At 43.1% G+C, this 27603-nt stretch overlaps 2 protein-coding genes across 2 annotated transcripts in view; one reads left to right on the top strand and one right to left on the bottom strand.

Annotated features, from left to right (window-relative positions):
* dhx29 (DEAH (Asp-Glu-Ala-His) box polypeptide 29) overlaps positions 1 to 13778 on the bottom strand; it is a gene marked incomplete at its 5' end in the record, with an annotated part of 29288 nt that extends 15510 nt beyond the window's left edge. Inside the window, 13 exons of the mRNA XM_083657781.1 lie at positions 1685 to 1828; positions 2745 to 3011; positions 4386 to 4787; positions 6011 to 6131; positions 7581 to 7749; positions 9060 to 9215; positions 9846 to 9972; positions 10690 to 10836; positions 11203 to 11345; positions 11452 to 11581; positions 11682 to 11795; positions 12816 to 12889; positions 13637 to 13778. Of these exons, the coding sequence (XP_083513907.1) occupies positions 1685 to 1828; positions 2745 to 3011; positions 4386 to 4787; positions 6011 to 6131; positions 7581 to 7749; positions 9060 to 9215; positions 9846 to 9972; positions 10690 to 10836; positions 11203 to 11345; positions 11452 to 11581; positions 11682 to 11795; positions 12816 to 12889; positions 13637 to 13778 (2136 nt within the window). The remainder of the gene's footprint in view (positions 1 to 1684; positions 1829 to 2744; positions 3012 to 4385; positions 4788 to 6010; positions 6132 to 7580; positions 7750 to 9059; positions 9216 to 9845; positions 9973 to 10689; positions 10837 to 11202; positions 11346 to 11451; positions 11582 to 11681; positions 11796 to 12815; positions 12890 to 13636) is intronic.
* Positions 13779 to 14891: 1113 nt separating this feature from the next.
* Positions 14892 to 27603, top strand: part of mtrex (Mtr4 exosome RNA helicase) — a gene marked incomplete at its 5' end in the record, with an annotated part of 33112 nt that continues 20400 nt past the window's right edge. The window contains 14 exons of the mRNA XM_083657783.1: positions 14892 to 14992; positions 15964 to 16101; positions 16237 to 16303; positions 16390 to 16452; positions 17769 to 17881; positions 19004 to 19178; positions 20068 to 20158; positions 20968 to 21092; positions 21612 to 21710; positions 21888 to 22005; positions 23437 to 23568; positions 24654 to 24733; positions 26025 to 26135; positions 26894 to 26995. Of these exons, the coding sequence (XP_083513909.1) occupies positions 14892 to 14992; positions 15964 to 16101; positions 16237 to 16303; positions 16390 to 16452; positions 17769 to 17881; positions 19004 to 19178; positions 20068 to 20158; positions 20968 to 21092; positions 21612 to 21710; positions 21888 to 22005; positions 23437 to 23568; positions 24654 to 24733; positions 26025 to 26135; positions 26894 to 26995 (1515 nt within the window). The remainder of the gene's footprint in view (positions 14993 to 15963; positions 16102 to 16236; positions 16304 to 16389; positions 16453 to 17768; positions 17882 to 19003; positions 19179 to 20067; positions 20159 to 20967; positions 21093 to 21611; positions 21711 to 21887; positions 22006 to 23436; positions 23569 to 24653; positions 24734 to 26024; positions 26136 to 26893; positions 26996 to 27603) is intronic.

The raw sequence follows: 27603 nt of genomic DNA on the forward strand, positions 1-27603 counted from the left end.
GAGGAGAGACAGGTGGGAGAGAGGCAAGCCAATGGCATGGGAGGTACAATAAGGTTTTCCTACACATTTTCAATTAAAGAAATTACATACTTTTTCCAGACCTTGATTTGTTTTGAAGATTTTGTCTGCTGTTCAAAATGGTTTACACTGATAAGACATCTTGCGCCTGCTCACTAGTTCATATCACTGTATATGAAGCGTGTTCTTTACAGAGACAAATATTATAATATGTGAGGGTTCAATTCAATTCAATTCAATTCAATTCAATTCAATTTATTTGTCCACAATGTGGAAATTTGTCTTCGGCTTCACAGGTTTGCTTGTGTACAGAGACAAATACATTACATTTCAACATGGGAGACAAATACATTACATTTCAACAAACACCAGGGTACACAGTACAGGACACAGGGATTGACAGGATGGAAACATAATACAACATGGAACAGGGACACACATACAGGCAGTGATAACGGACATGGTTCTTATGTGGATGGGGTTTATGAATTTAGCAGGTTTATTGCATTTGGTATGAAGGATTTTTTGTAGATGTTTTTGGTTGCAGCGGGGACTCTGTAGCGTCGTCCTGAGGGCAGTTTTGTGAACTCAGAGAAGAGGGGATGTGCTGGGTCAGACACAATTTGTCTGGCTTTCCGTTTCGCTCGTTTTTTATATATGGATCCCAGTTGCTCCTGGTCCTTTCCAATGATTTTACTCGCCATGTTTGTTATTCGTGACAGTCTGTTTCTATTCATGGCTCCTAGATTTCCATACCATGTGCACATATCAAAGGTCAGGATACTTTCAACAAGGCTCTTGTAAACTGTCTCTAGAATGGCTTTGCTTGTTCTATATGTATCTAATTTCCTAATTAGATACAGGTGTTGCATTGCTCTTTTTAAATATGTATGTTTGGCTGTGAAACTTAAATGAGAGTCGAACAAGGTTCCTAAGTATTTAAATTCTTCCACATTTTCGACAGGCTGGTTGTCAATCAGTACAGCTGTAAAGATGTGTCCAGCGTTCTGTTATGAACATCCTACATGGTTTCCATTTTAAAATAACATATTTTTCCCAGACTGGAGGTGATTTTGGTTGGCATTTGATTTAATGCATGCTGACAGCAGCTGGGTAATAAGAGCATCCCTTTAGCAGGCTGCCCGCCCGCCTGGAATCTCGTTAACGTTATCCTGGAATGCGAGTTTAACGAGCCAGTAACATTTCTTTGCATTCTTAGACATTACCGTTTGCTTTATTTTGTATGTTACATACAATTGGCCATGTTAGTACTTAGTTTATGGCCTAGAAATTCTGTCAGATTACAGACACAAGGCGCCATTTTCTCCTTCATTTGGAGGAGAACATTCTCCTGAAATAAAGATTGATTGACAGCTGCCATGTCGTGATCGGTCGTGATATGATTGGTTGAAATGGGGTAGAAATTTGATAGTACTAGGTGACGTCAGCAAACGTTAGATTACTGTTATGAATGAAATCTTGTTGACCTTTTGATGTGAAAAAGTGTGAAAAACTAAATAAATTAGATTTGTGTGATTTTCTTTGCATACATTAATAAATAGGTGCACTGAATACCCAGGTATTTGAACTAAAATAAAATAAAAAATACATCTTTGGGTTCAGCTCGACATTAAATCAAGATCACACACGGATCCCCGGGCAGTACCTCGTCTACGATGATGTGTGTCAGGGAGCTGAGGTGTTGGTCTTGCTGGAGTTTCCTAAGAAGAACCCCGGTGGTACAGTATAGCAGACGGGTCCACTCCCCAGACTGGTTCTCCATCCGGATCTGGTATCCGCACAGCGACGACTGAAACATTATTACATTATTAGACAGTTAGTATTATCCAATCCAATTGTATCGTCACATAATGAGAGCTATACACAGGCATTAATTCCATACAGTTCCTCAGCTTGAGAGCCATAGATCATTATGGAACAGATACCATAATGATCAACAACCAATCAATAAGCAATCAATCAATAATTTTGCATTTTGAAAGCTTCTACATACAGCGGTGCCTCTATGGGAGCAGTTTAACAGTATCATCTATTAGGGCTGGGGCTAGACATGATACTGTATATCTCAGTACTACTTTCTATGAAATAGGCTAAATGTTCACTTGTAAGTCAAAGCCACATGTACAAGCACTTTTATTAAAACAAGACTGTGATCAAAATAAAATGTAAAGACAGGGTTTCCTTCCCTGACAATTGCTGCTTTCACAAAATATTTACACAATGAGATTTTTGATAAATAATAAGTTAAGTTAAGTTATCCTTTATTTATCCCCATGGGGAAATTCATCCTCTGCATTTGACCCATCCTCTACTAGGAACCTTCCTAGAACTAGGAGCAGTGGGCAGCCACTGTGCAGCGGCCGGGGACCAACTCCAGTTCTTTTGCCAGTACCTTGGTCAGGGGCACTGACAGGAGTATTAACCCTAACATACATGTCTTTCTTGATGGTGGGAGGAAACCGGAGCACCCGGAGAAAACCCACACGGACACAGGGAGAACATGCAACACATCACTAGTAATGTAGATATAATGACTAAGTAAAGGCAAATAATAGGACAACTACAACAGTCTGCTAAGTTCAAAAATGAAATCAATTAAATGTAATGCAGCCTTTAAAATAATATCTACTCTCATATCACAATATTGATATAATAATATTGATATATTGCCCAGCCTTATAATAATCTGGGACTATTATGTTCACCTTAGATCCAGGTCCGTCCTCGCAGCCGAGCTCCTGGCTGACTCTGCTGGCCAGACTCATGGCAGATATCCTGCGCGGCTGGGTCACCACAATGTTGCAGGGCTGCGCCGCGCTGCCCCCCGTCAACAGCTCCTCCAAGAGGTACTGCGGGATCTGAGTGCTCTTCCCGCTGCCCGTCTCGCCGGCCACCACCACCACAGAGTGGCGCTGCAGAGCCTCCAGCACACGCTGCCGGTGCTGGAAGACGGGGAGCCGCTGCCGTTCTGCCTGGAAGGTGCAAACAATTGAATGAATTTGCGTTCGGTGTGTGTGCATGTCCGGAGGGTTGCAACAGAGGAGGAACCCCGGAAAAGGTCCAAAAACAGCCATTCCCAACCGGCACCACCCAACCCTGTAATCGCAATTCTGATCACGAGACTAAGATGAAGTGTTTCCCTATTTTGTAATTTCATAAACCTAACATGGGCGTGGGCATACCGAAATGCAGTGCAAATTCATAATCCATCCACATACAAAAATGTAGGCAAAATAACCAAAATCCCAATTTTTTTCCCCCTTACTCATCAGAAGTAGCCTATTTGCACGCGTAACACAGATGCTATATTTGTTGAGACAAACTGTGATGATGAGCAACAAAAAAAACAAAAAATCAGTCCACAAGTTGTTAATGCTATTAAGCACAACTCAACATGGCCTACATGCCAAATGAATGAGGTCATCCTATGTGTCAGTGCACGTTAGCGACACGTTGTTCTATCCAACCTCTGCTTTTTGGGATGAGAGTGGGCGACTGTGATCAAAGAGGAGAAAACCATTAAACCCAGTTATTATCTCCCTCACGCGGTTCGCGGTCTTAAAGGGATACACACACAAATGAGGGATATACACGCAAATGCTGCATCAGGTATCAATGGGTTAAATGTCTCCATGGACAGACATGGGGTATTGGCAAATGCACGTGCCGTGCACCCCTTCCTGGTGCCTTGTCGAAAAATGCTACCATATCTGTAAAGGGGAGACTCGGGGGTACCCATAGAAGCCATCTTCAATCAGCTATCTTGAGGTGAGAGGTCAAGGGACCCCTGGTTTTCTCTCACCACAATTTGGAGCGTTGTTTATCCCCTGATGCGGATACATGTAGTGCTCAGTACTTTCCCTAGAGCTCCCCCTGAGGGGAACCCTCGAGTACTACAATAATATAAGCAAAATCTTAATAAGTAATGAAAACGAATGGGAAAGATGGTATTGTAAAGATTAAGGAAGTTATCTCATTCTGATATCATGGTCATAATAATAACCCAACAAGCTAGCATGACATGGTTCTGGTTGGTACCAATGGATGTCTTAGGTCATCTAGTTTAATGATACTTCACTCTGGCTGTAAAACTGAGCCCGCTACAACCATTTGATTTCTATGATTATGAAATCGGGAGATTAATGGGAGAAATTAGTAATTCGTTGGTAACCAATCAGGATCACAGAGGGAGAAAGGGTTAAAAATAGGTAAACTCCCGCAAAAACTGTGTGTTCGCAGGTGCCCACCTGCAGTACCTTCACAGCCCTCCAGTGGGCCACGCTTTGGGAATCTCTGGTCTAAGTATGGTAAATCGTATAACATGAAGAAGTAACAAAGACTTTTACCCTCAGTCTGTGGGCCAGTGGGGACTGCCGCAGCTTCATGAGGAGCTCCCTGGCCGCCTGAGATGCTCCTGCCTCTTCCCTCCTCCCCCCTCTCTGCTGGCTCTGGTCCTCCGCTTCCTCTCCTCCTTCTCCAACAACATCCAGACCAGCCAGGCTCTCCCAGGACTCCTCGGGCTCTTCGTCCCCAGGCGCGTGCAGCCCCGGCTGGGCTTGGCACTCCTCCTCCTGCCCCGGGCTCTGGTTCTGGCTCTGCTGCTGTTTGAGCCTGGTCAGCAGGCGGGAGATGAACTGGTCTCGAGGTTTATTGGCGGCGGTGCGGCTCTCTTCGTGCCGCTGCTGCTCGCTGTCTCGCCACTCCAGCCACACGTCTCTGTAGGTGGGAGGAAGCAGCTGGTGCACCGACTGAGAGGGAGAGGAGGGGTATTATGGCTACGGGGAATGTCTTTACTTGCTTTTGGCAACGTTTTAATCCAAAGTGAATGAACTACATATCCTTTCCAAAAAATTTGAATATCGTGGAAATACCATGGATGACCGTGGGCTTCAGCGGATTGTCAAGCAAAGACGATTCAAAAAATTTGGCGGAGATTCAGAGGGAGTGGACTGAGGCTGGAGTCAGTCATAACTGAGAAGTAACTGCTGATTTTCTTCACACTATTCTGATTTCTTGAAATACTGTTTTGGGGGTTTTCTGGAGCTGTAGGCCAAAATGATGAAAAATGAAACAAATAAAGGCTAGAAATATTTCACTTTGTGTGTCATGAATCTATAATCTATTTAAGTTTCACTTTTTTAAAGGAATTATGGGAAAAAACTAACTTTTCCATGATATTCTATTTTTTTTGGAAAAGATCTGTCTATCGACTAACATGACACAATGGCACATCTTAAATCATCTTAACAACAATAAATTGCTGAATGGTATGGTATGGTGTTTATTCTTAATCCCCGAGGGGAAACATGGTTTGCCACCAGAGCGAGTACAGATACACAAACAGGAAACAGTAACATACAGCACAATAACAATAATACAGTAGAGAGAGAGAGAGCCTCACAATGCAGAGCTAGCAGTGTTCATTAAAGAACTTTACAGAAGCAGGAACAAAGGATCTTCTAAATCGCTCAGTAGAGCACCGAGGCATCAAAAGCCTATTACTAAACGAACTACGCAGGGCATTAAATACATTATACAAAGGATGGCCTTCAAAAGAAAGAATAGAGTTCAGTTTTCTCCTTGTTCTCTTGGCTATAGTGATCGCCAAGGAATCAGGGGGAAGGCCAATCACTGAGCCAGCCTTTTTAATCATTTTGTTTATCCTATTTGTGTCCATGACAGTGAGGCAGAGCACAGCATAGAAAAGGACACTAGCTAGGATACCTTGGTAGAACACATGAAGAAGAAGTGACCTGCTGATGTCAAACGATCTAAGCTTCCTCAAGTGGAAAAGTCGAGACTGGGCCTTCTTGAACACAGAATCTGTGTTCTTCTTCCAGTCCAGCTTACTGTCCAGGTGGACACCGAGATACTTGCAGGACTGGACTATTTCTACGTCCTGAATGACAAAGTGCATAGCCTATCATAGCAACACTGGGCTAACTAACCGCAGCTAGGTCAGGAGCATTACCTGTCCCTTGCACAGGGTGTAGAGTGCCAGCGTGGCCCCCAGGTGTTGGGCTTGCATGCTGTCCTCAGTCACGATGGTGGGACACACTTCCAGAACATCATCTACTCTCTGCACACGTACCCTGCCCGGTGCAAAGACATCATATCAATACAAACACAAATTAGGGATGCACCAATATGAACATTTTGGCCGATGCCGATATCCGATATTAACATTGCTGTTATGCCCGATAACCGATATTTACCGATGTCGATATGATCTGTATAAAAACACATTTCTATGATAATAAAATTTTGTAGATACTGAAAAACACATGTAAACACTGAATTTGAAAAAGTAATGCATTTCTTTATTTCAAAAACATTTGTAAAAGCCCATAAATCATAGATTTACTGCATTATTTCATCTCAATGTGAAGAATTTGGCTGATACCGATAACCGATATTAACATTGCAACGGACCGATACCGATATGTTAAAAAATGACTAACATCGGCCGATACCGATATGATTGCCGATATATCGTGCATCCCACAATGTATACAAACACACAAACATACAGATAATTAATTACTAATACTTTAATACCACCATGATATCAATATTTAAAATGCTTCTGAGCTTTGTTAGTCATCAATTTGATCGTATTCCTAATAACAAAGACAATGGAGTAAAAAAAAGAAATCTCAAATAGCACTACAATCTACGGGCTAGATGACAAATATATTTGGTACCGCACGTTATTTCACTCTTCATTCCATGCAGCACGAAATTGTTTGAAACCGAACTAATTAACAACAAGAAGACAGTCAGAGGTCAGAGGTCAGTGAAAATTTTTAATTCATCCCTGAACGTTTGCTCCTAACATAAGCAATGGTGGGAAAGGTCAAGTGCAGAAACGATGTTGAACTCAAAAGGGGGGAAAAGCAGTTATTATATTGTTATTATAGTGACTATTTTTCCTATTTGATGAATATACAGTATATATATTTGTGAATATACCAATGTGATGGTCACATAAGTTGGAGATTTGTGTCTCAAATTATTAAAACATATTTTCTGTTTTGAGCCATTCCATATTGTGTTGGTAGTGTTCTTTTGGTCACTATTAGTTATTATAATATGTATCAAAAGTCCAAATTCTTGTATCATGACAGCCCTGGCACATGGACACACACAACCACATATGAACATGCATATAGGTAACTCAACATGAGCACACGCGCGCATGCATGCACGCTCACACACACACACACACACACACACACACACACACACACTTAAGGTATTTGCACACACAGTCGGATTGTTTTCGTATGCGTGTTTTTTAATCCATCATCTGAAAACACAGACGGGTCCCAGCTGGCAAAAATCTATTGACTGATGCGAAAAACGCAGAAAATCGAACTTCGTCCGAAAACTTAAATGACGGACGTAATTGTCGGACTCGGTGTGTCAATGATGATTGACACAAATTAGGTCGTATTCTTTTTTTTTTTTCGTGCGTCACTTTCGGACGAAAATACGGACTTGGTGTGCAAAAGCTTATTACTTTACTCTCTCTCACTTACTTGGATCTCCAGTATCTCCCAGCTGGGACCTTGTGAAAAGCCGGCGCGGGGCTCTTGGGCAGGTTCTTTCGGACCCAGTCGATGAGGAACTGTTTGGGAGACTTGCCTGTCCAGCTGCGAGCCGTGTAGTCGAAATTGCGAATGTCCTTTGGCTCATTCTTTTTCACAACTGCAGATAAACGAGCAGTATTTAACAGCCGACAACATCATCTGTTCAAACATTGGATTTGGGGTTTAGTTATTTGAACTTATACAAACCTGGCTGTAACTCCATCAGCACAGGTTATCAAAAATGTCTGCAGTAGCATTTCAAGTGCATCCCATGGGGGGCCACCAGAGATAACATATAATCTGTATATTCTGATCTGGTAAACGTAGTTTAATAAAATTTGGTCCACATGCTTTAGGTAAAAGCATAAGTCATCATTTTAAGTTTGGTTGTGGTTGGTGATTTGTGTGTGGCCTAAGCAAAAATGGTATATACCTGTATACTGTAGCTAATATTAGGCTTAAATCTTTAGGGGCGGAACCTGAATCAATGGCTATTATCTCTGTGTTACTCTGTAAAACACTTTGATCCTGTTTTTGACACAGTTCATCTAATGCTGCCTTCATGTGCTCCTCAGACGGTCTGATTTTCCGAGTTGGCAAGTCGTTCTTCTGCTTGTGGTGTCGGGATGATCGGAGTGTGGAAACCAAATCCGGGTTGCTCATCAGTGTTGGGCAAGTTACTTTCAAAATGTAATATACTACATATTACTAGTTACTCTCATTTGAAAGTAATAAGTTACTTTACAATATCACTGTCTGTGTAGAGTAACTTGTTACTTATTACACTACTTTTGCATTACTTTCACCAAAATAACAGCAGCAGCAGAATGACATCGCTGCCCCGGAATCATCCCGGAAAATCAACCGTCTTGAAGTCAGTGTAAACCATTCAAAATTCTAAATGTTATCCTTTTCCTTTGTTATTGTCATCTATAGTGCTTATTTGCATAAGAACACACACAGTTTGATTAGGAAATGATTGTATCTTTTTAAAATATGTGCTATGCTTTGATTTAATAAAATGTAACTCAATTTGTAACTTGAGTTACTTAACAAAGTAACTGGAACAATATTACTGAAATCCTATAAGTAATAAGTTAATATATTACTGAGTTACTGTTGCTCATAGATAACTTTTCTAACTAATGTAGTCCACTCTACGTGGACAGCAAATAACGGGAATACCATATATACAAATTACATGTGCGCAAAACGTGAGCAAGTTCCTTACCATCAACAAGCATCTACTTTCGCCCGCCACGTTTCTGCGTATATGACATCAAGTTGTCAAGTCGTGCACCAGCATTTTCACTCAAGTTTCCAAGTTCCGACCTGAGCGTACGTTCACGTGAATTTTCCCATTTGGGGTCTCATTTTTTAGATTACTCCGACACCACATGAATGCAGCGTAAAGTTTGAGAGATGTACCTTTCTCTGGAGGAGGCTTTTCAGCTTGTTCAAACAGGCCGAAGCCCAGGTCCTCTTTCTGCTCACTGACAGGAGCGGGTTTCTTCTCCTGCTGGGGTGCGTCCACCACCTTTATGGCTGGAGTGAACATGGGGTGGGACTCCAGTGGCTTCATTTCTACAAGTAGGGCAAACCATTTTTATTTGTGGTTCTACATAGAGAGGCAAAGTGGAACGTCACTTCCTGCTTCAGCACTGTACCAGAGATTTTCATCCGCCATTTATTTTCCCAAAGACATTTCGTAAAATGCTTATAAAATAGTTTTGCTTCGTCGAACCAAACGGTTCAGCTGACGCTATAATCGGGAGAGACCATAGAACATTTCACTCCGACCAAAACTTAAAAAAAACATTGAAAAAACATTTTCTTTAAACCCGCATTTTTTTTAACTTTTTTTCTCCCAGTGAAATGTTATGCGATCTCTCCTGTCATAAATATATCTGTACCGTTTGGTTTGAACCAGTAAAACTATTTTTATACGCATTTTACGAAATGTGTATGGGAAAATAAATGGCGCATGAAAATCTCTGGTACAGTGCTGAAGCAGGAAGTAGGCGGTCACTTTGCCTCTCTATGAAGTCAAAAGTGAGTTGAAGAAAGCTTTGATCTGTGTGTGTGTGTGTGTGTGTGTGCGCCCGCATATGTCTGTGTGTGCGTGTGTGTGTGTGTGCGTGTGTGTGTGTGTGCGTGTGTGTGCGTGTGTGTGTGTGTGTGTGTGTGTGTGCGTGTGTGTGTCAGTACACGCACCTTGCTGTATGATGCGTATCCTGTCCTGTGCCATTCTCTGGCCAGTCTTGTCCTTTTTGGTCTTGGCAGCGACTGCCATTTCCCTGGCGTCATACAGGTGAGCAGAAAGCACCAGGTACCTGTCATTCTACACACACGTAATGACACACACACTGTTAACACAACGAGCACACCACACATCCTACTCTTATACCACAATCGCATAATTATATACCATCGCAACTTCGTTAGACTGTGTCTATAGAGAGGCAAAGTGAAACGTCACTTCCTGCTTTCTCCCTGTACCAGCGCTGCGAAAAATATGAATGGCGGTGGACAGAGAATAAGGTTACTTTTTTTATCCCGTTTGAATTGTGCCACGGGGTGCCAACGCTAATTTTGTCAATTTAAAACCTAACTTAGCATGTCAAGAAAGTCGCAGTTTGTCGCCAAACTGTTGCACTAGAAGTTATATATCAGAAAGACTACATACACTGTCGCCTAAGTGACGTCACTTTCTCTACCGGCAAAGCTGAAGACCGGCGACATGCCACGAGCTTCCACGAGCTATGTAGTTTATATACGAAACCAACGCCTACATTTCAGTTTGATGACAAACTGTGACTTTCTTGACATGCAAAGTTATGTCTTAAATTGACAAAATTAGCGTTGGCACCCCGTGGCACAATTCAAACGAGATCAAAAAAGTAACCTTATTCTCCGTCCACCGCCATTCATATTCATATTTTTCGCAGGGCTGGTACAGGGAGAAAGCAGGAAGTGACGTTTCACTTTGACTCTCTATATTTACAGCCCAATTACATCCGTTTATTATTCAATAATTCCACGTTGAAACTCCTCTTACCGGGTCAAACTTTTCATCCTGTTCAGGATCACGTCCACTTTTCTTTCCTCCATCCTCCTCTATCTCCTCCTCTTCCTCTTCACTGGACTGCTCTGCATATCTTAAGATCCAATCCTTCATGCTTGCAGCCTCATCCTTCTCTGGTACCTGACAAACACCATGCTCGTGAGCTACTACAGCAATAGCAAAATAAATAAATAGAACAAAAAACTAAACAGAAATCTGTCCATGCAACACACATTTGCAAGTACAGGGTTCCCACACCTTAACCCATTGATACCTGATGCAGCATTTGTGTGTGTATCCCTTTAAGACCGCGAACCGCGATCAAGGTTAATAACTGTTACAACATTGAGAATTTTTATAATGAGAACTAGCAGCTTTACAGAAGCTCACAGATGATTAAAAGTGTGGCTTGTATTGTGAACACTTCTCAACTGTGCTGTGTTACAGAGATGGCAGACTACATGCAAACAGCGGAACGTTGCCTATTTACTAAGTACCCACACTCACCTTTGCGGTCTCCTTGGGGGGGCTGTCGGGTGCTTTGGGGTTGGGGGGTGCAGGCTTCTGCTGGACAGGAGCTTGGAACTTGGGCCGACGACTCCTTTGGCTCTCCTCCTGCAGCTGCTGGCTGAAACCCTCCGGGAGCTCCTCTGGAGATGAGAGAATCGGTCAAGAACATAATCAGTGCTGAGCGCGCCTCATGTCCTGAAAGAACATCTAAACATCTGTTGGGTCTTGCCCGTTCGTTCATCATACCATCTTTGAGGTTGAGGCAGAGCCAGTCGAGAGCAGAGTGGAGATCCCCTCCGTACAGCACGCTGCTCTTCATCGCCTCCTCGATGTGTTCCGTTTTAAACTTGAACTTCTGCAGAGCGGTGTAAAGGTCCTGGAAGAATAAAGACACAACAACAGTCACAACACCACATCCATCGAGCCGCTTGTTTATCAATGGTGAAAACAGTCAAGACGCGCGGTGTTATCTTAACCAGCAGTTTCTTGCTTGTGAGTCTCCCGGATATTGGTCCTTTGTCTCCATCCTCCTGTCTGAAGTCATTGATCAGCTTGATGATCTTCTTCTCCAGGTCAGCTTGGATGACAACCTGTGGTAAAGTTCAAGTCCATTCATTAGCAGAATGGAATGATTCCATGATATGCAAACCAGTGATTCCTTAAAGAAATCTTACACTTACATTAAATCACCACTTAATTCATGCAAAATCCCCTATGAGTTGAGGACGTTTGTAATGGGGGGAGACCGACCCCATCAAAAAACCCTTGAACACCCCTTAATTTTTGACTCCTTACTTTCTAATTTAATACAGACTTCAGGCAGACAGGAACCTTCCAGTAATAACTCATTAATAACCCGTAAAACTGTACAAAAGGCATGACAAATCCCTTAATTACTATTGTCTCCATGAATCAACACATGAATAAATCACTAAAACCCCATGATACTAACATACTTTTTTAAAGTTATGCTATTTTTAATGGACAATACGAGGGATCAGCCGAGCAGCATTTTGGTAAACTAACCGCGTCACTGGGTGGCAACGGCAATGGAACCCTATGGAGCCCAAGTGGCGCGAGGCGTGAGTGTCTGACTCTAGCCGGTTAACTCTGTTGACATTTTTAAAACTGTGACAGTTCACACAACTTTAACACGAGATGCATATATTATACATCAAACTCTTGAGCTAATTCTGCTCTCACTCAGAATGTCAAAATATAAGCGATGTGATGTATAGTTTTTGAGATATTAACGTTTGTTTGGCACAACTCATACTAGTTAACTGCCACGGGGTTACGCATTTTTGGGTGGCAGTGACATCACGCTGATTCGTCCTATTCTTGAATGTAATGAGAAAATAAGGATATTTCAGGATTAAATAAAGGAGTTTGATTTCGCAGTGATTACATTTGTGCTAGAGGACAATAGAGGAGGCAAAATAGACGAGACTGAAGACTGAATGCGAACACTGATCATGATCCATCAATAGGCTACTGATGCTCTCTGTTCAATCAGTTTACTACCAGGAAATAGCTGCAATATGTGAGTGAGGCTGAGACAGATTCCGGCAAGAGAGAGCATGTTTACAGTTACTGCACCGATTACTTACTTTAAGGATCGACTTGTCAGAGACTCCACCCGTGTCTACCTGGGCGCTGTTAGCAAGGCTGTAGGTCTTCGGAGCTGCAGGCAGAAAATAGTTGTGTCAGTCAACAGCATCAAGTATTAATTTTCTAGTGCATGTGCTAAGAAGACACTGAGCTGGACTTAATGTTAGGCCAACCACATTGGCATAATGTTGAGATAAGTTACTGTTGGTGAGGAATTGAGACTGGTATAGTTGTAGAAGAATTTGTTTTCAAATGTTGTTCATTCCTGGTATCACCTGCCAATGTTATACTAATCGAGTTGGTCTAAGTGTGTAATAACAAGAAAATTGAGTGCTATGTAAAGACAAATTAGCTAAAGAGAAAAGGTAGAGAGGAAGGCAGAGGGGAGATATCGGAGAAGAGCTACATTAGGTGCAGGAAGAGGACATTATGCATTTTGTGAATATTGAATTCTTCAATTTCATCATTTAATTTACAATAAACATAGACTATAGAATAATTGCTATTTTGATCATAGTTTCACTGTTATCTCTCTACATGGAGTTCTGGACAGATTTAACAATACAAATAGCCTACAGATATTCTCAGATTTGGGCCCAAGAAACAATCTGATCAAATGGACGGTCCGTGGTCTAATGTGGACTAATTAGCAATTATGAAAAAGGTTGAGAACCACTGAACTGTACGTAGCTACAGCCCTAACGTTATTGATTAGGGGATGAAACTTGGGAGCAGGACAGTACAGATCAGAACACAGACAAAGAGACAAACGCAACGTTAGTCTGAAGCCAACTGGCTCTGCAATCGTGGTCGTCATCACCTTTGGATCTATTCTCTTTGGCCGGTTTGGCTGGCTTGTTGTTGGCCTGTTTCTCCACGCCGTCCCCCGCTGCAGCAGGAGCCGGCTGGGCCACCGGAGCAGCGACGGCCGCAGCAGCTGATTTCTTCTTCTTTCCACCCATTCAGTCACTAAAACGCCGCCGGATCGTGGCCCCACTAAGCAACTATGTGATGACAAGTCATCGGTTTGCTGCTGAAGGCTGATGACAAGAAATAAAGACAAGAACCAGGCAAACAGCTAATTCGTACGTCTTCCCAAACAGGTCGCTTCACTAAATTTGGACCACGCACGGCTGCCGTAGCGGAAGTAGTCTGGGCACCTTTCACCCCGCTTTTTGTCATGGGGGCGTAAACCAACCACGGAACCAGAATGAACACCGGAAAGAAGTGCGCCAAAAAACGTCTTTGTTGTCGTTAGCTTGACGTCTCTTTCCTCGATTAATTGTCTGATGCAAAGCTTCTGTATTGGCTTAAAAGATGTGAGATTGTGAATCCGCAATGTTTCTACAAGAACTTCTTCAAAAACTTCGTTCGGTACGTCCATCTTTTGTTTTGTTGTTTGCCGTTCTGATCGATACGTTGTGTCTAATTGTCAAGTTAACGTAAAAGTTGACGAGCTATATCCGCTGTTACTTCCTGTCTAGGGCGGGCTCTAGGCCGGTGTCATGCCGAGTTTTGCACCCCCGCCGAGAATTGCATCCCCACCTACCGGGAGCATATTGTAATGATTTATACGGAAAATTAACTGTTTAAAAATGATATAATTGTCTGGGTAGACGTGATCCTCAAGCCAGGGGGTCTGTCCTGGCTCAGGAGACCGACGTTGATGCATTAGATCCACGTGGAGGTGACTTCCATGCTTGGGGGCTCTCTTCTGGCTCATGGAAGCCGACTTTGGTGCTTAAAATCCGGGTACAGATGACCTCGAGACCTGGGGATCTCTCCTGGCTTTATGGAGGGGGATGCAAATCTCGGCGGTTTGTACCTGCCGAGATTATTTATTTTTTTTAAGTTAAAACAGTCCCAAAATATTATGGTGGGGGTGCAATTCTCGGCGGGGGTGCAAAACTCGGCATGACACCGGAACCAGGCAGGGTGACAAAATCACTTGTGAACGGAGGAGGCCATTCTCGCCGAGAAGAGCCTGGTGACGCGAGGTTAAGCGGAAGTAAACCGTTCAACCTCCTCCTCGTGGTGTATTGTGGGAATTGTGTTATAGCCGCTGCTAAATAATCATGGCAGACGCGTTTGGGGACGGTTTATTCAGCGTGTTTGATGATGAACAACAAACTGCATCTATCAAAAAGACACCGGCTTCTCTGGCACCAGAAACGGGGTAAGTGTTGGTCTTTTCGCCCCGGTCAAGTTTCTTTGTAGCTCGTTGGCAAAACAACTTTGAAATCCAGAAATCCGAGCATGCACGGAGCATCATGCGTGCTTCCACTGCCAGGCAGCAACAAGGCAGTCCCTGTAGTAAGGAAGCTAGTAACGCTAGCTACTAGACAGCTGGGTTAGCTAGCTCGTTTAGGAGGATGATACATAGCTAAGTTAATGTACCTGCCTTGATCGTATGCATGTATTGAACTAACGTTAGACCAATTACACGTGTTTATGACTTTTGTTGTTGTTACGGTCAGGGTGGGAAATTAGCTTTTTGAGCTAACAGCTAACGTACTAGCCTATGTGTCTCGGCCACTTTGTTTATATTACTAGACTCTGGAGATGATGCTCCACTTGTCCGCCGCCAACCACAGACAGACACGTATCGCCAGCCACTTAGCCAATTCTAATTAAGCCACATCTTGAAGTCAGTGTTAAAGGCTAACGTTAAATATCACCAATGTTACATGGCTTGGCTTCTAGACTGTTTGGGAAAAAAGCTGCAATATTTAATGATTTCCTAAGAAGTGAAACTTCTGAAGATTTTCAGACTACGTTGCTCAGTGGTTCCCTGAAGTGGTCAGGGGGCATGTCAGTCAGATGTACACAGAGGGTAGTCAGGTGCAGGTGCATGGGCATACCCCGGTTTGGGCAAACTTGGTTGACCTTGGTTGACCTGGTGGGCCCAACAAATTTACCAGCTCAAAACCACACCCATTTGACAGCCAGGTTTAGGTATTAATATCCCACCCGGGTTGTAACTGCATTCAATTCAGTCTTCTGTAGGACTGGGAAGTATTATCTTACCAGTCAGACAAACAAGTGCCCAAATGTTGGTCTAGGTTGCAACATTTCTCTGAATAAATCATAATCTCCCAGCTGCAGTGAACAGCAATACTGCATCTGTCTGTTTCCTTTCTCCACTAGGAAAACCATAAGTAAAAATGGTAATGACAAGGATACAGGCCCATCTGCCAAGATCAAGAGGGAGGCAGACTACGATGCGACAGACGAGGTGGTGTTTGGGAAGAAACCTCGTCAGGACACGGCTGCTTATGACCTCAAGTAAGATACAACCTCATAAATCTGTGCATGATGCGTTATTATTACGCAAAACTGTTGAAGTAGACCAGAATCTGACACGGTTTAAAAAAAAACGTGTTATTTGGATAACAGTGTTTATTATTTTATTTAACCCAGTCTTGCAGATTTCATGCCCCAAGTGAAGGTGGAGCAAGTCGAGACTGTGGAAGGATCCTGCCATGAGGTAAAAGAAAGCAAATTAAATATATATATTAGATATATTTTATTTGTCTTACTTCATTTGATTAAACTGCTGTAATTCCCCAACAGGTGGCTCTGCCTGCCAACGACGACTACAAACCACTCCAACCTCGGCAGGGGAAAGCAGCTAAGGTACAGGAGGAGGCCTTTACTTTGGTTATTCTAGTGCTCGGTTTAATTTTGAAACGTTGATTCACTTTTAACACCAGAATGCACACGGTTCTTAAAAGATAAACACATAACACAATGAAATGTTACAAACTCTTTTCACTTGGAACACAGTAATGCTTTATGAGGAGTTAATGTAGATTGTGCACTCTGCTAGGGAGGCACAGACTAAAAATGGAATATTGGTATTGGAAATTTGATCCGAGACTAAAATCTGATACACGAAGCCATGATGAACATGTAAGAAATAACAGCTAACTGTCTTTATTTTATGCATTTGTGGAACCATAGATGCCTGCATTCCTCAAATAGTGGGTAAAACAAGGATTTTATCTAAAAGAAATTGGCAATAGAGAGCCGCAGGGATGACATATTTTTGTAGTCAGAACACAGAAGTCGCGGACTTCCTGGTTCTTCACTGTTTCTGTCTATGGGATTTTTGAATGGGTTTTTGCCGCAATACTTCAAATAAGGTCTCTGGGCAACGCAAGCTTAATCAAACGCGAACCAGTGTTCAGCGGGATAATCTTCACACATGAGGACCACTTTCATGAGTTTTGTAGCGTAAATGCGAGCCCTAGAAGTAAAAAGCTTGTGCTAAGCTAATCCAGAACTACACACAGTGTCGCATAGGCTTCCCTGTCACGTCAGCACTCAACCTGGACTGTTGTGTTGATGTGTGCGCTGCTGTGCACTGATTACCCCGGGCTGAACCAGGTGAGGGAAAGAGAATTTCTGTGTTCGTCCTTTGAAGTGATGACGTATAATTGACGTATAATATCCCCGTCGACTCAACAGTGTAGTCTCATTTAGCCGTTTGCTAGCTAGCCGCCCGTTTAGCGGCACGTAAAAGCTTCAAAACTCATAAAAGTGGTCCTCATGTGTGAAGATGATATTACTAAACACTGGTTCGCGTTTGATTAAGCTTGCGTTGCCCAGAGACCTTGTTAGAAGCATTGCGCCAAAAACCCATTCAAAAATCCCATAGGCGAAAACGGTGAAGAACCAGGAGTGTTAGCATCGATGATTTCCGGACTCGTTCCTGCGGCTCTCTATTGACCCCCAAACTAAGGAAGTAAGCCTGCACTGTTCAGTTAAATAATGTATCGGATTAGTACACGCCGCGGTATCGCTAGCCAATTCTTAATTTTCCGTAGTCTGAATCGGTATTGGCATTAAATGTGGTATGTGTGCATCCCTAACACTCTACTGGTGTGGTTATAAACTGGGATTGAGGCTTATTTTTTGCTTGCTTCTCATATGGTTTCTCTGTCTTGCAGGAATACCCCTTTATTCTTGACCCGTTCCAGCGTGAGGCCATCCTGTGTATCGACAACAACCAGTCTGTGCTCGTGTCTGCACACACCTCTGCCGGCAAGACTGTCTGTGCCGAGTTAGTATTATCTACACACAGCCTGACTTTTACCTCTAACCACCATTCCATCTCTGCAATCTATTGATTTGTATTTGTTTTGTATCTGTATTTGTTCTTGTTATTTAGTTTGTTTACTGTATTACTTTTCTATGTATTGTAAAGCGTCTTTGAGTTCCCCAGAAAAGCGCTATATAAAACTTATGTATTATTATTTTATTATTATTGAAGTCGAACTGAACCCGTATCGTCACGTGCGTCGCAGTCCGTTTCAGACTGAAAACATAATTTGTCTGAGATGACAAATTGAGAGGCGGGTCATAGTATCATGTCGATGATTTGATTTGACAATTCTGTCGACTGGCTTTGGCATTGGTCAATCATGGCATGTTCCACCCCCAAATTGAGTGGGATTCAGCGTGTTGTCGTGCTACGCGAGTGGGATCCGCGGAGTACCAGGCAGCCAGCTGCTTCGTGCGGAGGGAGCGGACAATCCGATGAATGGGTGTTGCCCGCCCGCCTGGAATCTCCGAGAGCAGACCCCTGACAACCACGCTCTCAAACGCTCTCAAGCGCGCGCCTTTTACGCTATTTCTGTAAATACGATATCCCTGGAATGCGCGTTTTAACGAGCCAGTTACATTTCTTTGCATTCTTAGAGATTATAGTTTTTGTTTTTTGTTCATGTTTCTAACAATTGGCCAAGTTAGTAGTTAGTTTATGGGATAGGAATTCTGCCAGATGACAGGCACTAGGCGCCATTTTCTACTTCATTTGGAAGAGAAAATTATCCTGAAATGAAGATTTGATTGACAGCTGCATGTGATGACATGATTGGTTGAAATGGGGTAGAAATTTGATAGTACTAGGTGACGTCAGCAAACTGTACATTACTGTTATCAATGAAATCTTGAAAAATGAACTTTTGATTTGAAAAAGTGTGAAAAACTAAAGAAATTAGATTGTTGTGATTTTCTTTGCATACATTATTAAATAGGTGCACTGCATACCCAGGTATTTGAACTGAAAGAAAAGAAAAGTCATTTTTGGGTTCAGCTCGACTTTAAGGAAAGCACTGAATCCATGAACTTATGGACACAAATGATTCAGTTTTTTTTCACTCTGATCTCCCGTGCTTTATAGATATGCCATAGCGCTGGCCCTCAGAGAGAAGCAGAGGGTGATCTTCACCAGCCCCATCAAGGCCCTGTCCAATCAGAAGTACAGAGAGATGTACGAAGAGTTCCAGGATGTCGGCCTGATGACGGGCGATGTCACCATCAACCCCACCGCCTCGTGCCTGGTCATGACCACAGAGGTAGGGGGGCGTGGTTACGTCTGGGCAGCATGGGGGCATCTTGAGCCTAAAACGAAGGCGTTTGCCGATTTTCAACCCGCTTTGTGTCATTATACTCTTTGTAATATAAGCAGATGGTCAATGTTTACCTTCTCTATACGTTTTCTGCATCAAGAAATCCCTGTTCACTGCACTTGATTGAATCCGTTTGGAGTCATTTTAAAGGAGAACTTCACCCAAAAACAACGCTGGTTTATTTTTGCACATGATCTCACACAAAACTGTAAACCAGCTCAGTGGCCTTGTGGTCTGAGTGTCCGCCCTGAGACTGGGAGGTCGTGAGTTCGATCCCCAGCCGAGTCATACCAAAGACTATAAAAATGGGACCCATTGCCTCCCTGCTTGGCACTCAGCATCAAAAGGGTTGGAATTGGGGGGTTAGATCACCATATGATTCCAGAGCTGCTGCTGCTGCCGCTCACCGCTCACCGCTCCCCCAGGGGATGGGTCAAATGCGGAGAACAAATTTGACACATTGTGTGACAATCAGTGGGACTTTACTTTACTTTTTAAACCGTTTTGCTGTCATTCATTTAACTTGACACAGTTATTGAGTTGATTTGAGTTAAGAGAAGGAGAATTTCGGCATTTTTCAACCTGCACTCCATTTTCATATATTTATTTCTATTTATAACGAAGTCACGTGAACAGAAATCTTTGAAATTGATGCGGTATTGACCAAGATCGCTTCAGTTGGCAGCCGCTTTTCCCACATGCCCCTACTGCACTAAACAAGCTGTTTTGACCACTGACCAGGATCAGATGCTTCCAAAAAGTTGCTGTGTGTTTGGTATTGTGTGGAGGCAGAACCAGTAGGTTTGACAAGGTGCTCTGCTGTTTCCCCCCCCAGATCCTGAGGAGCATGTTGTACCGAGGCTCTGAGATCATGAGGGAAGTGGCCTGGGTCGTCTTTGATGAGATCCATTACATGAGAGATGCAGGTGTGTAAAGAAGCATGCGCGCACAAACACACACACACACACACACACACTGACTACCACATCACCATAGAGAGCTGCAGGGATGATGTATTTTTCTTGATGGTTCTTCACCGTTTCTGCCTATGGGTTTCTGGCGCAATGCTTCAAATAAGGTCTCTGGGCAACGCAAGCTTAATCAAACGCGAACCAGTGTTCAGCGGGATAATCTTCACACATGAGGACCACTTTCATGAGTTTTGAAGCGTAAATGCGAGCCCAAGAAGTAAAAAGCCCGTGCTAAGCTAATCCAGAACTACACACAGTGTCGCATAGGCTTCCACGTCACGTCACCACTCAACCTGGACTGTTGTTGATGTGTGCGCTGCTGTGCACTGATTACCCCGGGCTGAACGGGCTGAACCAGGTGAGGGAAAGAGAATTTCCGTGTTCGTCCTTTGAAGTGATGACGTTATTGACGTATAATATCCCCGTCGACTCAACAGTGTAGTCTCATTTAGCCGTTTGCTAGCTAGCCTCCCTTTTAACTGCACATACAAGCTTAAAAACTCATAAAAGTGGTCCTCGTGTGTGAAGATTATCCTGGTGAACACTGGTTCGTGTTTGATTAAGCTTGTGTTAACCACAGACCTTATTTGAAGCATCGCGCCAAAAACCCATTCAAAAATCCCATAGGCAAAAACGGTGAAGAACCAGGAGTGTTCGCATCGATGTTTTCCGGACTCGTTCCTGCGGCTCTCTATTGTGCATGCCATGGGAATATTGTTAGTAGCAATGTGTGGAATCCTTTTTTGACGTCTTGTGTATTTCAGAGCGTGGTGTGGTTTGGGAGGAGACCATCATTCTGCTTCCTGACAATGTGCACTATGTCTTCCTGTCGGCTACCATCCCCAACGCCAAACAGTTTGCTGAGTGGATCTGCCATCTCCATAAACAGGTGGGCTCAGCTGATGTAAAGACTAGAGCTGTGCATCTTCACTGATCTCACGATTCGATACGATTCGATTATACAAGTCTACGATTCGATTCGATTCGATTATACGATGCATCTTAAATCGATGCATCACTTTTTCCGCAATACATGATTTATTTTTTCTCACTTTCTTTTTTCTCACTGTGTGGCTACTTTTAAAATAAAAGTGCATTTGGAATTTCATTGTATTATGATCCATAATTAAAATAAACAACTGCATGTACTTACATTCTATTTTATTTGATTATAAATTTTTTTTTTTTTTTAATAATCGATTTTTGATATTTGTTAATCGATTCAGAATCGTCCTATTAAGCATCGCGATGCATCTCTGAATCGATTATTTTCGGCAGCTCTAGTAAAGACTGGAACAGAATCAGAGCATCAAGCACACGTTTTTCCCCCACGAGTGGTTCAGCGTCATGTTTTCGTCCGTTATTTATTTTTTTACATTATTACTAAAGTATTCTTTCCTCCCTGCAGCCATGCCATGTCGTGTACACGGAGTACCGTCCCACTCCTCTGCAGCACTACATCTTCCCAGCAGGGGGCGACGGACTCCACCTGGTGGTGGATGAGAATGTAAGAGCACCTACCAACAAACAAGTCACTGATCTCTCTGGAAGGCCATCTCATATTGTCCCAGCTTCTCTTGTCTTCGCCCTGTGTTTTGATATACATTCAGGTGGGATTCATATTTACATGTCGGATGTGAATTATGTCTGTAGTCTGATGTGCTTTTTGTGTGTTATTCTTCAGGGAGACTTCAGAGAAGACAATTTCAACACGGCGATGCAAGTGCTGAGAGACTCTGGGGACTCTGGTGGGAGCAGCAGCGGAGGTGGCAAGTGGGGAGGACGCAAAGGAGGAACGAAAGGTGTGCTCGTCAGCGTTAAAGGTTACAGCAATGGGGGGGCACGGTGGTGCAGTGGTAAGCGCTAGGGGTGGGAATCACCAGATGCCCACGATACGATACTGAAACGATACTTGAGTCACGATACGATAGTATTGCGATACTGCGATATTTTCGATATTGCGATATATCGATATTGCGATATATTGAATATTGCGATATTTCGATATTGCGATTTCTTACTTTTTCAACTGCAAATGATGTCCCCAAAGGAAAACTTTGTCAACATCTGGTTTATATAAGAACAACTTTTCAGTCTGTACATCTGACTTCAACCATTTTATTGCAGCAACATTGTCAAGTAGACAGACCAACAACTTTCATAAAGTCGTGTCATAGTTGCATGCACCTGACAAACTGAACTGTTTGTTACAGTCTACTTACAGTCCACCTTAACTGGATGTGTGTGTGGACTACTGTACTTATGTAGTTTTTGCAACTTCACTTCACTTAAACAAAACATTTTGTGCAGCCCATTCAGTAACTGGGGAATTTGTAAATGACTGTTATGACAAAACTGTTACTGTTAAAACAAAATGAAAATATGCTACCGTTTGTTTACTGCTGGCCTTGGAACTAAAGTTTATAGTAGCCCGGTAGCCTGGCATGGCCTGCAAAAAAAAAAAAAAAATTTTTTTTTTTTTTTTTTTTTTCAATATCGATACTTGGCGTCCAAATATCGATACAATATCGTCAGGCAAAATATCGCGATACTGTGGTGTATCGATTTTTTCCCCCACCCCTAGTAAGCGCTGTCGCCTCACATCTAGAAGGTCCTGGGTTCGATTCCCACCTGGGACGCTGTGAGCGCTGAAGGAGTGCGTGCCCGTCCGCATGTCCTCGAGTGCCCGCCGCCCGGGTGGGGTTGTCAAAAGGGCCTTTCTGTGTGGAGTTTGCATGTTCTCCCCGTGCCCCCTGGGGGTTTCCTTCATATAGGAACCCCCTTCACCAAAACATGCAATATCCTGGTCGCTGATGTGGTGCCTCCTCTGGTCGTTCGGGGCGCCTGTTCGGAGGGAGGGGAACTGGTTGGAATAGCGTGATCCTCCCACGTGCTATGTCCTACCGGTGAAGCTTCCCCTGTCAGGTGAAAAGAAGCGGCTGGCTAACTGCCCATGTCTCGGAGGAAGCATGGAGCCAGTTTCAGCTATCAGCAGAGGGTGGAGCAGCAACCAGGATAAATAAATTAAAAATTAGCACTAATGGGGGATAAAAATTGGATATTTGGGGGGGTTACAGCAATGAATGTGACTGTCATCAATTCAGTGATTTATAACAGACGTGTGTGTGTGTGTGTGTGTGTGTGTGTGTGTGTGTGTGTGTGTGTGTGTGTGTGTGTGTGTGTGTGTGTGTGTGTGTGTGTGTGTGTGTGTGTGTGTGGTGGTGTCTCCCCAGGTCCATCCAGTGTTTTCAAGATCGTGAAGATGATCATGGAGAGAAACTTCCAGCCGGTCATCATTTTCAGTTTCAGCAAGAAGGAGTGTGAGGCCTACGCTCTGCAGGTGTCCAAGCTGGACTTCAACACGGGTATGTGCATTTCTGCTTGGGACTGAGTCTCTGATACTTCTCAACAAAAACAAACATAAAACATGCAGACTTGTTTAGGGCAATTATGCTTCCCTCATTTGGTTTGTTTTACCCCCTATTATAAATAAGTGTTTTTTTGTGCTCAGTTTTTGCATTCCAGTACTCTGAAGGCCTTTTTCTGTCAGTATTGCCATTGCCGATATTAATAAAAAAACTGGATACCAAAACTGGACATCTCTGTTCTCTTTGAAGGCTGTAACTTGACCACAAAACTGCACCCGCCCCCTTTTTAAATATTGAAAAACGACCAAAGGACGTGGCTATCAGTCAGAAACTCATAAAGGCCCACTCTGTTCTTCTACTTTCTCTCTAGCAAAGCATAAACTCCCCAATATGCCAATGACTGAGTAATATAGCTTTGTGACAAGCCAGATTGTGTAACCTGTGTATTTATAGGCAGGCAGTTCCTCAGTGCGTCTGCAGAGTTGTGATGAGGAGAGGGAGGAGTCTCTCTTGCCAGGGAAAAAATGCTCCATTTGGTTTAACCAATCACACTCGTCTTGGGCGGCGCTTGGTGGCAGTGCCCTTGGAAAATAGTTTCCAAGAATCCCGAATCTTTGTCAAAACTAGCCATTTTCAGCGTGTAGCCATGAGCTAGCGTGTAGGTTTCTGCCATTAGCTTGCTAGCTAGTTAGCGTTGTTGTTTTCATTTCGACGGCCCGGGGACATTTACAGAGACACACAGGGAGGAGGGAGCGGAAGCCGCTCTGATTGACATGGTCGGAGCCAATGACAGACAGAGGTTGTAAGCGGGGAGCGGAAATCCGGCAGCGACTGAAACGGTCGCCTCCAATGGGAGAGCAGCTGTAGAGCAGGGGGGGGGGGCTTATCCCAGCAGCCTGTTTGCATGCAGCCAGACAGAGGCTGGCAAGCGAGACTAGAGAGCGCGCCACGTGGCTAACGTGGCTGGCTTTTTTGCTAATGTTGAGAAACCTTAACAACCATGGGAACATTTTGATAACCGACTAACTGCCAACCCTTCAGTTTGATTGTCGTTGGAACTGTGCATTTGTGTTTTGTTCCAGATGAGGAGAAACGGCTGGTGGAGGAAGTGTTCAACAACGCGATAGACTGTCTTTCCGACGAAGACAAGAAACTACCTCAGGTAAGGAGGACAGGGGGGGACTTTGTCTCACACTCTCTCTCCTTGATATTTTGTAACCACCCGCGTGCGCGCTGTTCTGACTTCAAAGAGTTCCTGAACGCACCTTGTAAGCCTTCAGAAGAATTGCCTCCCCGTTTCCTTCAGTCATTATTTTCTGCTGAGGCCAGAGTGTTACACACACGCACCACATAAAGTGCACAGGCTCAAACACTGGGCTCCTGTTGTGCTTCCATGCTGTGTTCAATCATCCCATGAACAGCAGCCCAGTCCAAGTAACGCTCGTTAGTGGCTAAACCACTGGCACACGAGCCGCGGCAAAGCCAACCGCAAATCACGTGTGTTCACTTACATGGCCAGAATGCTTCCATTTCGGATCAAGCATAGAGACAGTCCGCATGTGTGGGAACGCCCACAAAATGTTAAAACGGCTGGCGCGCGAGTGGGGTAAAACCGCTGATATATCTCATGGGCTGACTCACCAAAAGACGGTGCTGCGGCTCTAAACTACAGGTTTGGGGGTTCTAGAGCAGAACACAAGACGTCTGCTCAGATGTGCGTTTACTGCGGTGGTCAAATCCCAGATCGTGTCTGCCTGGGCTGGGCTATCAGCTAAATTCTAACTTTGCTGAATGGATAGGACGGGGGAATTTACCCCACCCTGACCCCGCCCCCAGGCTAACCCAGCATCTATTGTGGGCGTTCCTAGAGCCTGTATGGGCGTTCCCAGACATGGGGACTGTCTCTATCGCAGTTATTATTATTATGATTATTATTTTTATTTTTTATTTTTGTGACCTATTGTTATTGTTATTTATATATTTATTTATATCCACAAGGCCCTATGAAAGTTACCCTTACCTTCTTGTCTGGTTCTTAAAGGCACACTCCACCAAAAAACAATGCTGATTTATTTTGCACATAATCTCGCACATATCTGAAAAATGTAAACACTTTTGCAGACATTCATTTAGTTTTGAAGGTTATTGAGAGATGATTTGAGTGTAAGTTGTGCACCAGTGATGTCATTCATCCACTTAATGACATCACTGGTCCACAACTTAACTCAAATTAACCCTCAATAACTGTCAAACTAAATGAATGTCTGTAAAACTGTTAATTTCTCTTCAAATATGTGTGAGATTATGTGTAAAATGACTCGGCATTGAAAATCCCAGCAGTGTTCCTTTTAAGGCATTGATCTCACAAATGTGTCCATAGTACACTATGATAAACACTGATCACCATAATACAAATACCAAGCTCCGTTCTCCCTCTTGTGGACGTCGCCCAGGTGGAGCATGTGCTGCCATTGTTGAAGAGGGGGATAGGTATCCACCATGGAGGCCTACTGCCCATCCTGAAAGAGACCATAGAGATCCTCTTCTCTGAAGGCCTGCTCAAGGTAGGACTGCATCCAGACACTCCACCAAACCTACCTACTGAAAATAATCTTAAAATCCTCCCAACCCAACATTATTACCTTAATCACGGGTAGAGCTGTGCATCTTCACTGATCTCACGATTCGATACGATTCGATTATACAAGTCTATGATTCGATTCGATTCGATTATACGATGCATCTTAAATCGATGCATCATTTTTTCCGCAATACATGATTTATTTTTTCTCACTTTCTTTTTTCTCACTGTGTGGCTACTTTTAAAATAAAAGTGCATTTGGAATTGCATTGTATTATGATCCATAATTAAAATAAACAACTGCATGTACTTACATTCTATTTTTGATTATAAAAAAATAAAAAATAAAAAATTTAAATAATCGATTTTTGATATTTGTTAATCGATTCAGAATCGTCCTATTAAGCATCACGATGCATCTCTGAATCGATTATTTTCGGCAGCTCTAATCACGGGTTAGGAGCAATCACTCCAGTCCGTAATTGTTCAGAAAAGTTATCCGAATTGTAAATGTTATGTAAGAATTATTGCCTGATATTCCCACTAGGGAAATGTATGGAATGCCATCCCTATCAATATCCAAGAGCACAGTCTTATCAATTTGAGAGCATGATTTATGGATTTCACGCTCAGATTATGTCAGATTAATGATCAGATGCATAAAGAAGGTGTATTTGTGGTATCTAACAGAATATTAAGATTAAACGGTCTTAATGCTGGCTTTTCCTCCTCCACCCTCAGGCCCTGTTTGCCACAGAGACCTTTGCAATGGGCATCAACATGCCGGCGCGCACGGTCCTCTTCACCAGCGCACGCAAGTTTGACGGCAAGAGTCACCGCTTTGTAAGAACACACACAGAGTTATGGTCACCTGCATGTGGGGGGATGGATGGTTTAGCCCATTGATACCTGATGCAGCATTTGTGTGTGTATCCCTTTAAGACCGCGGTCCGTGGTCTTAAAGGGATACACACACAAATGAGGGATATACACGCAAATGCTGCATCAGGTATCAATGGGTTAGTCTGCTCATCTCCCTATCTTACTTGGGATGTACTGAATATCATTTTTTTCCACATTTGACTATTCTGTTGAGGTTTTCCACAAATATTCAAATGTTTGCCGTGATGTCATCATGACATTTAAAAAAAATCTATTTGAATAAAGCCAATTAAATATCAGAAGTAAATATTTGGAAATTGACACACTTTTCATAATTTAGGCTCTGAACACCACCACAATGGACTTGAAATGTAACAATCAAGATGTGCTTTAAGTGCAGACTTTCATTTAGGTAGGAATTAAAACAGTTTCTACATGTGCCCCCCCACCTTTTTTTTAAAGGACCAAAAGTAATTGGACAAACTAAAAATCATGCAATCGTCCAATGGGTTCTGAAGCATTTGACTGAATATGAGCAGATAATATTGCACGGAACACGTCAGAATTTA

This window comes from Poromitra crassiceps (genome assembly GCF_964638095.1).
Source record: "Poromitra crassiceps genome assembly, chromosome: 21".
NCBI classification, from domain to species: Eukaryota; Metazoa; Chordata; class Actinopteri; order Beryciformes; family Melamphaidae; genus Poromitra; species Poromitra crassiceps.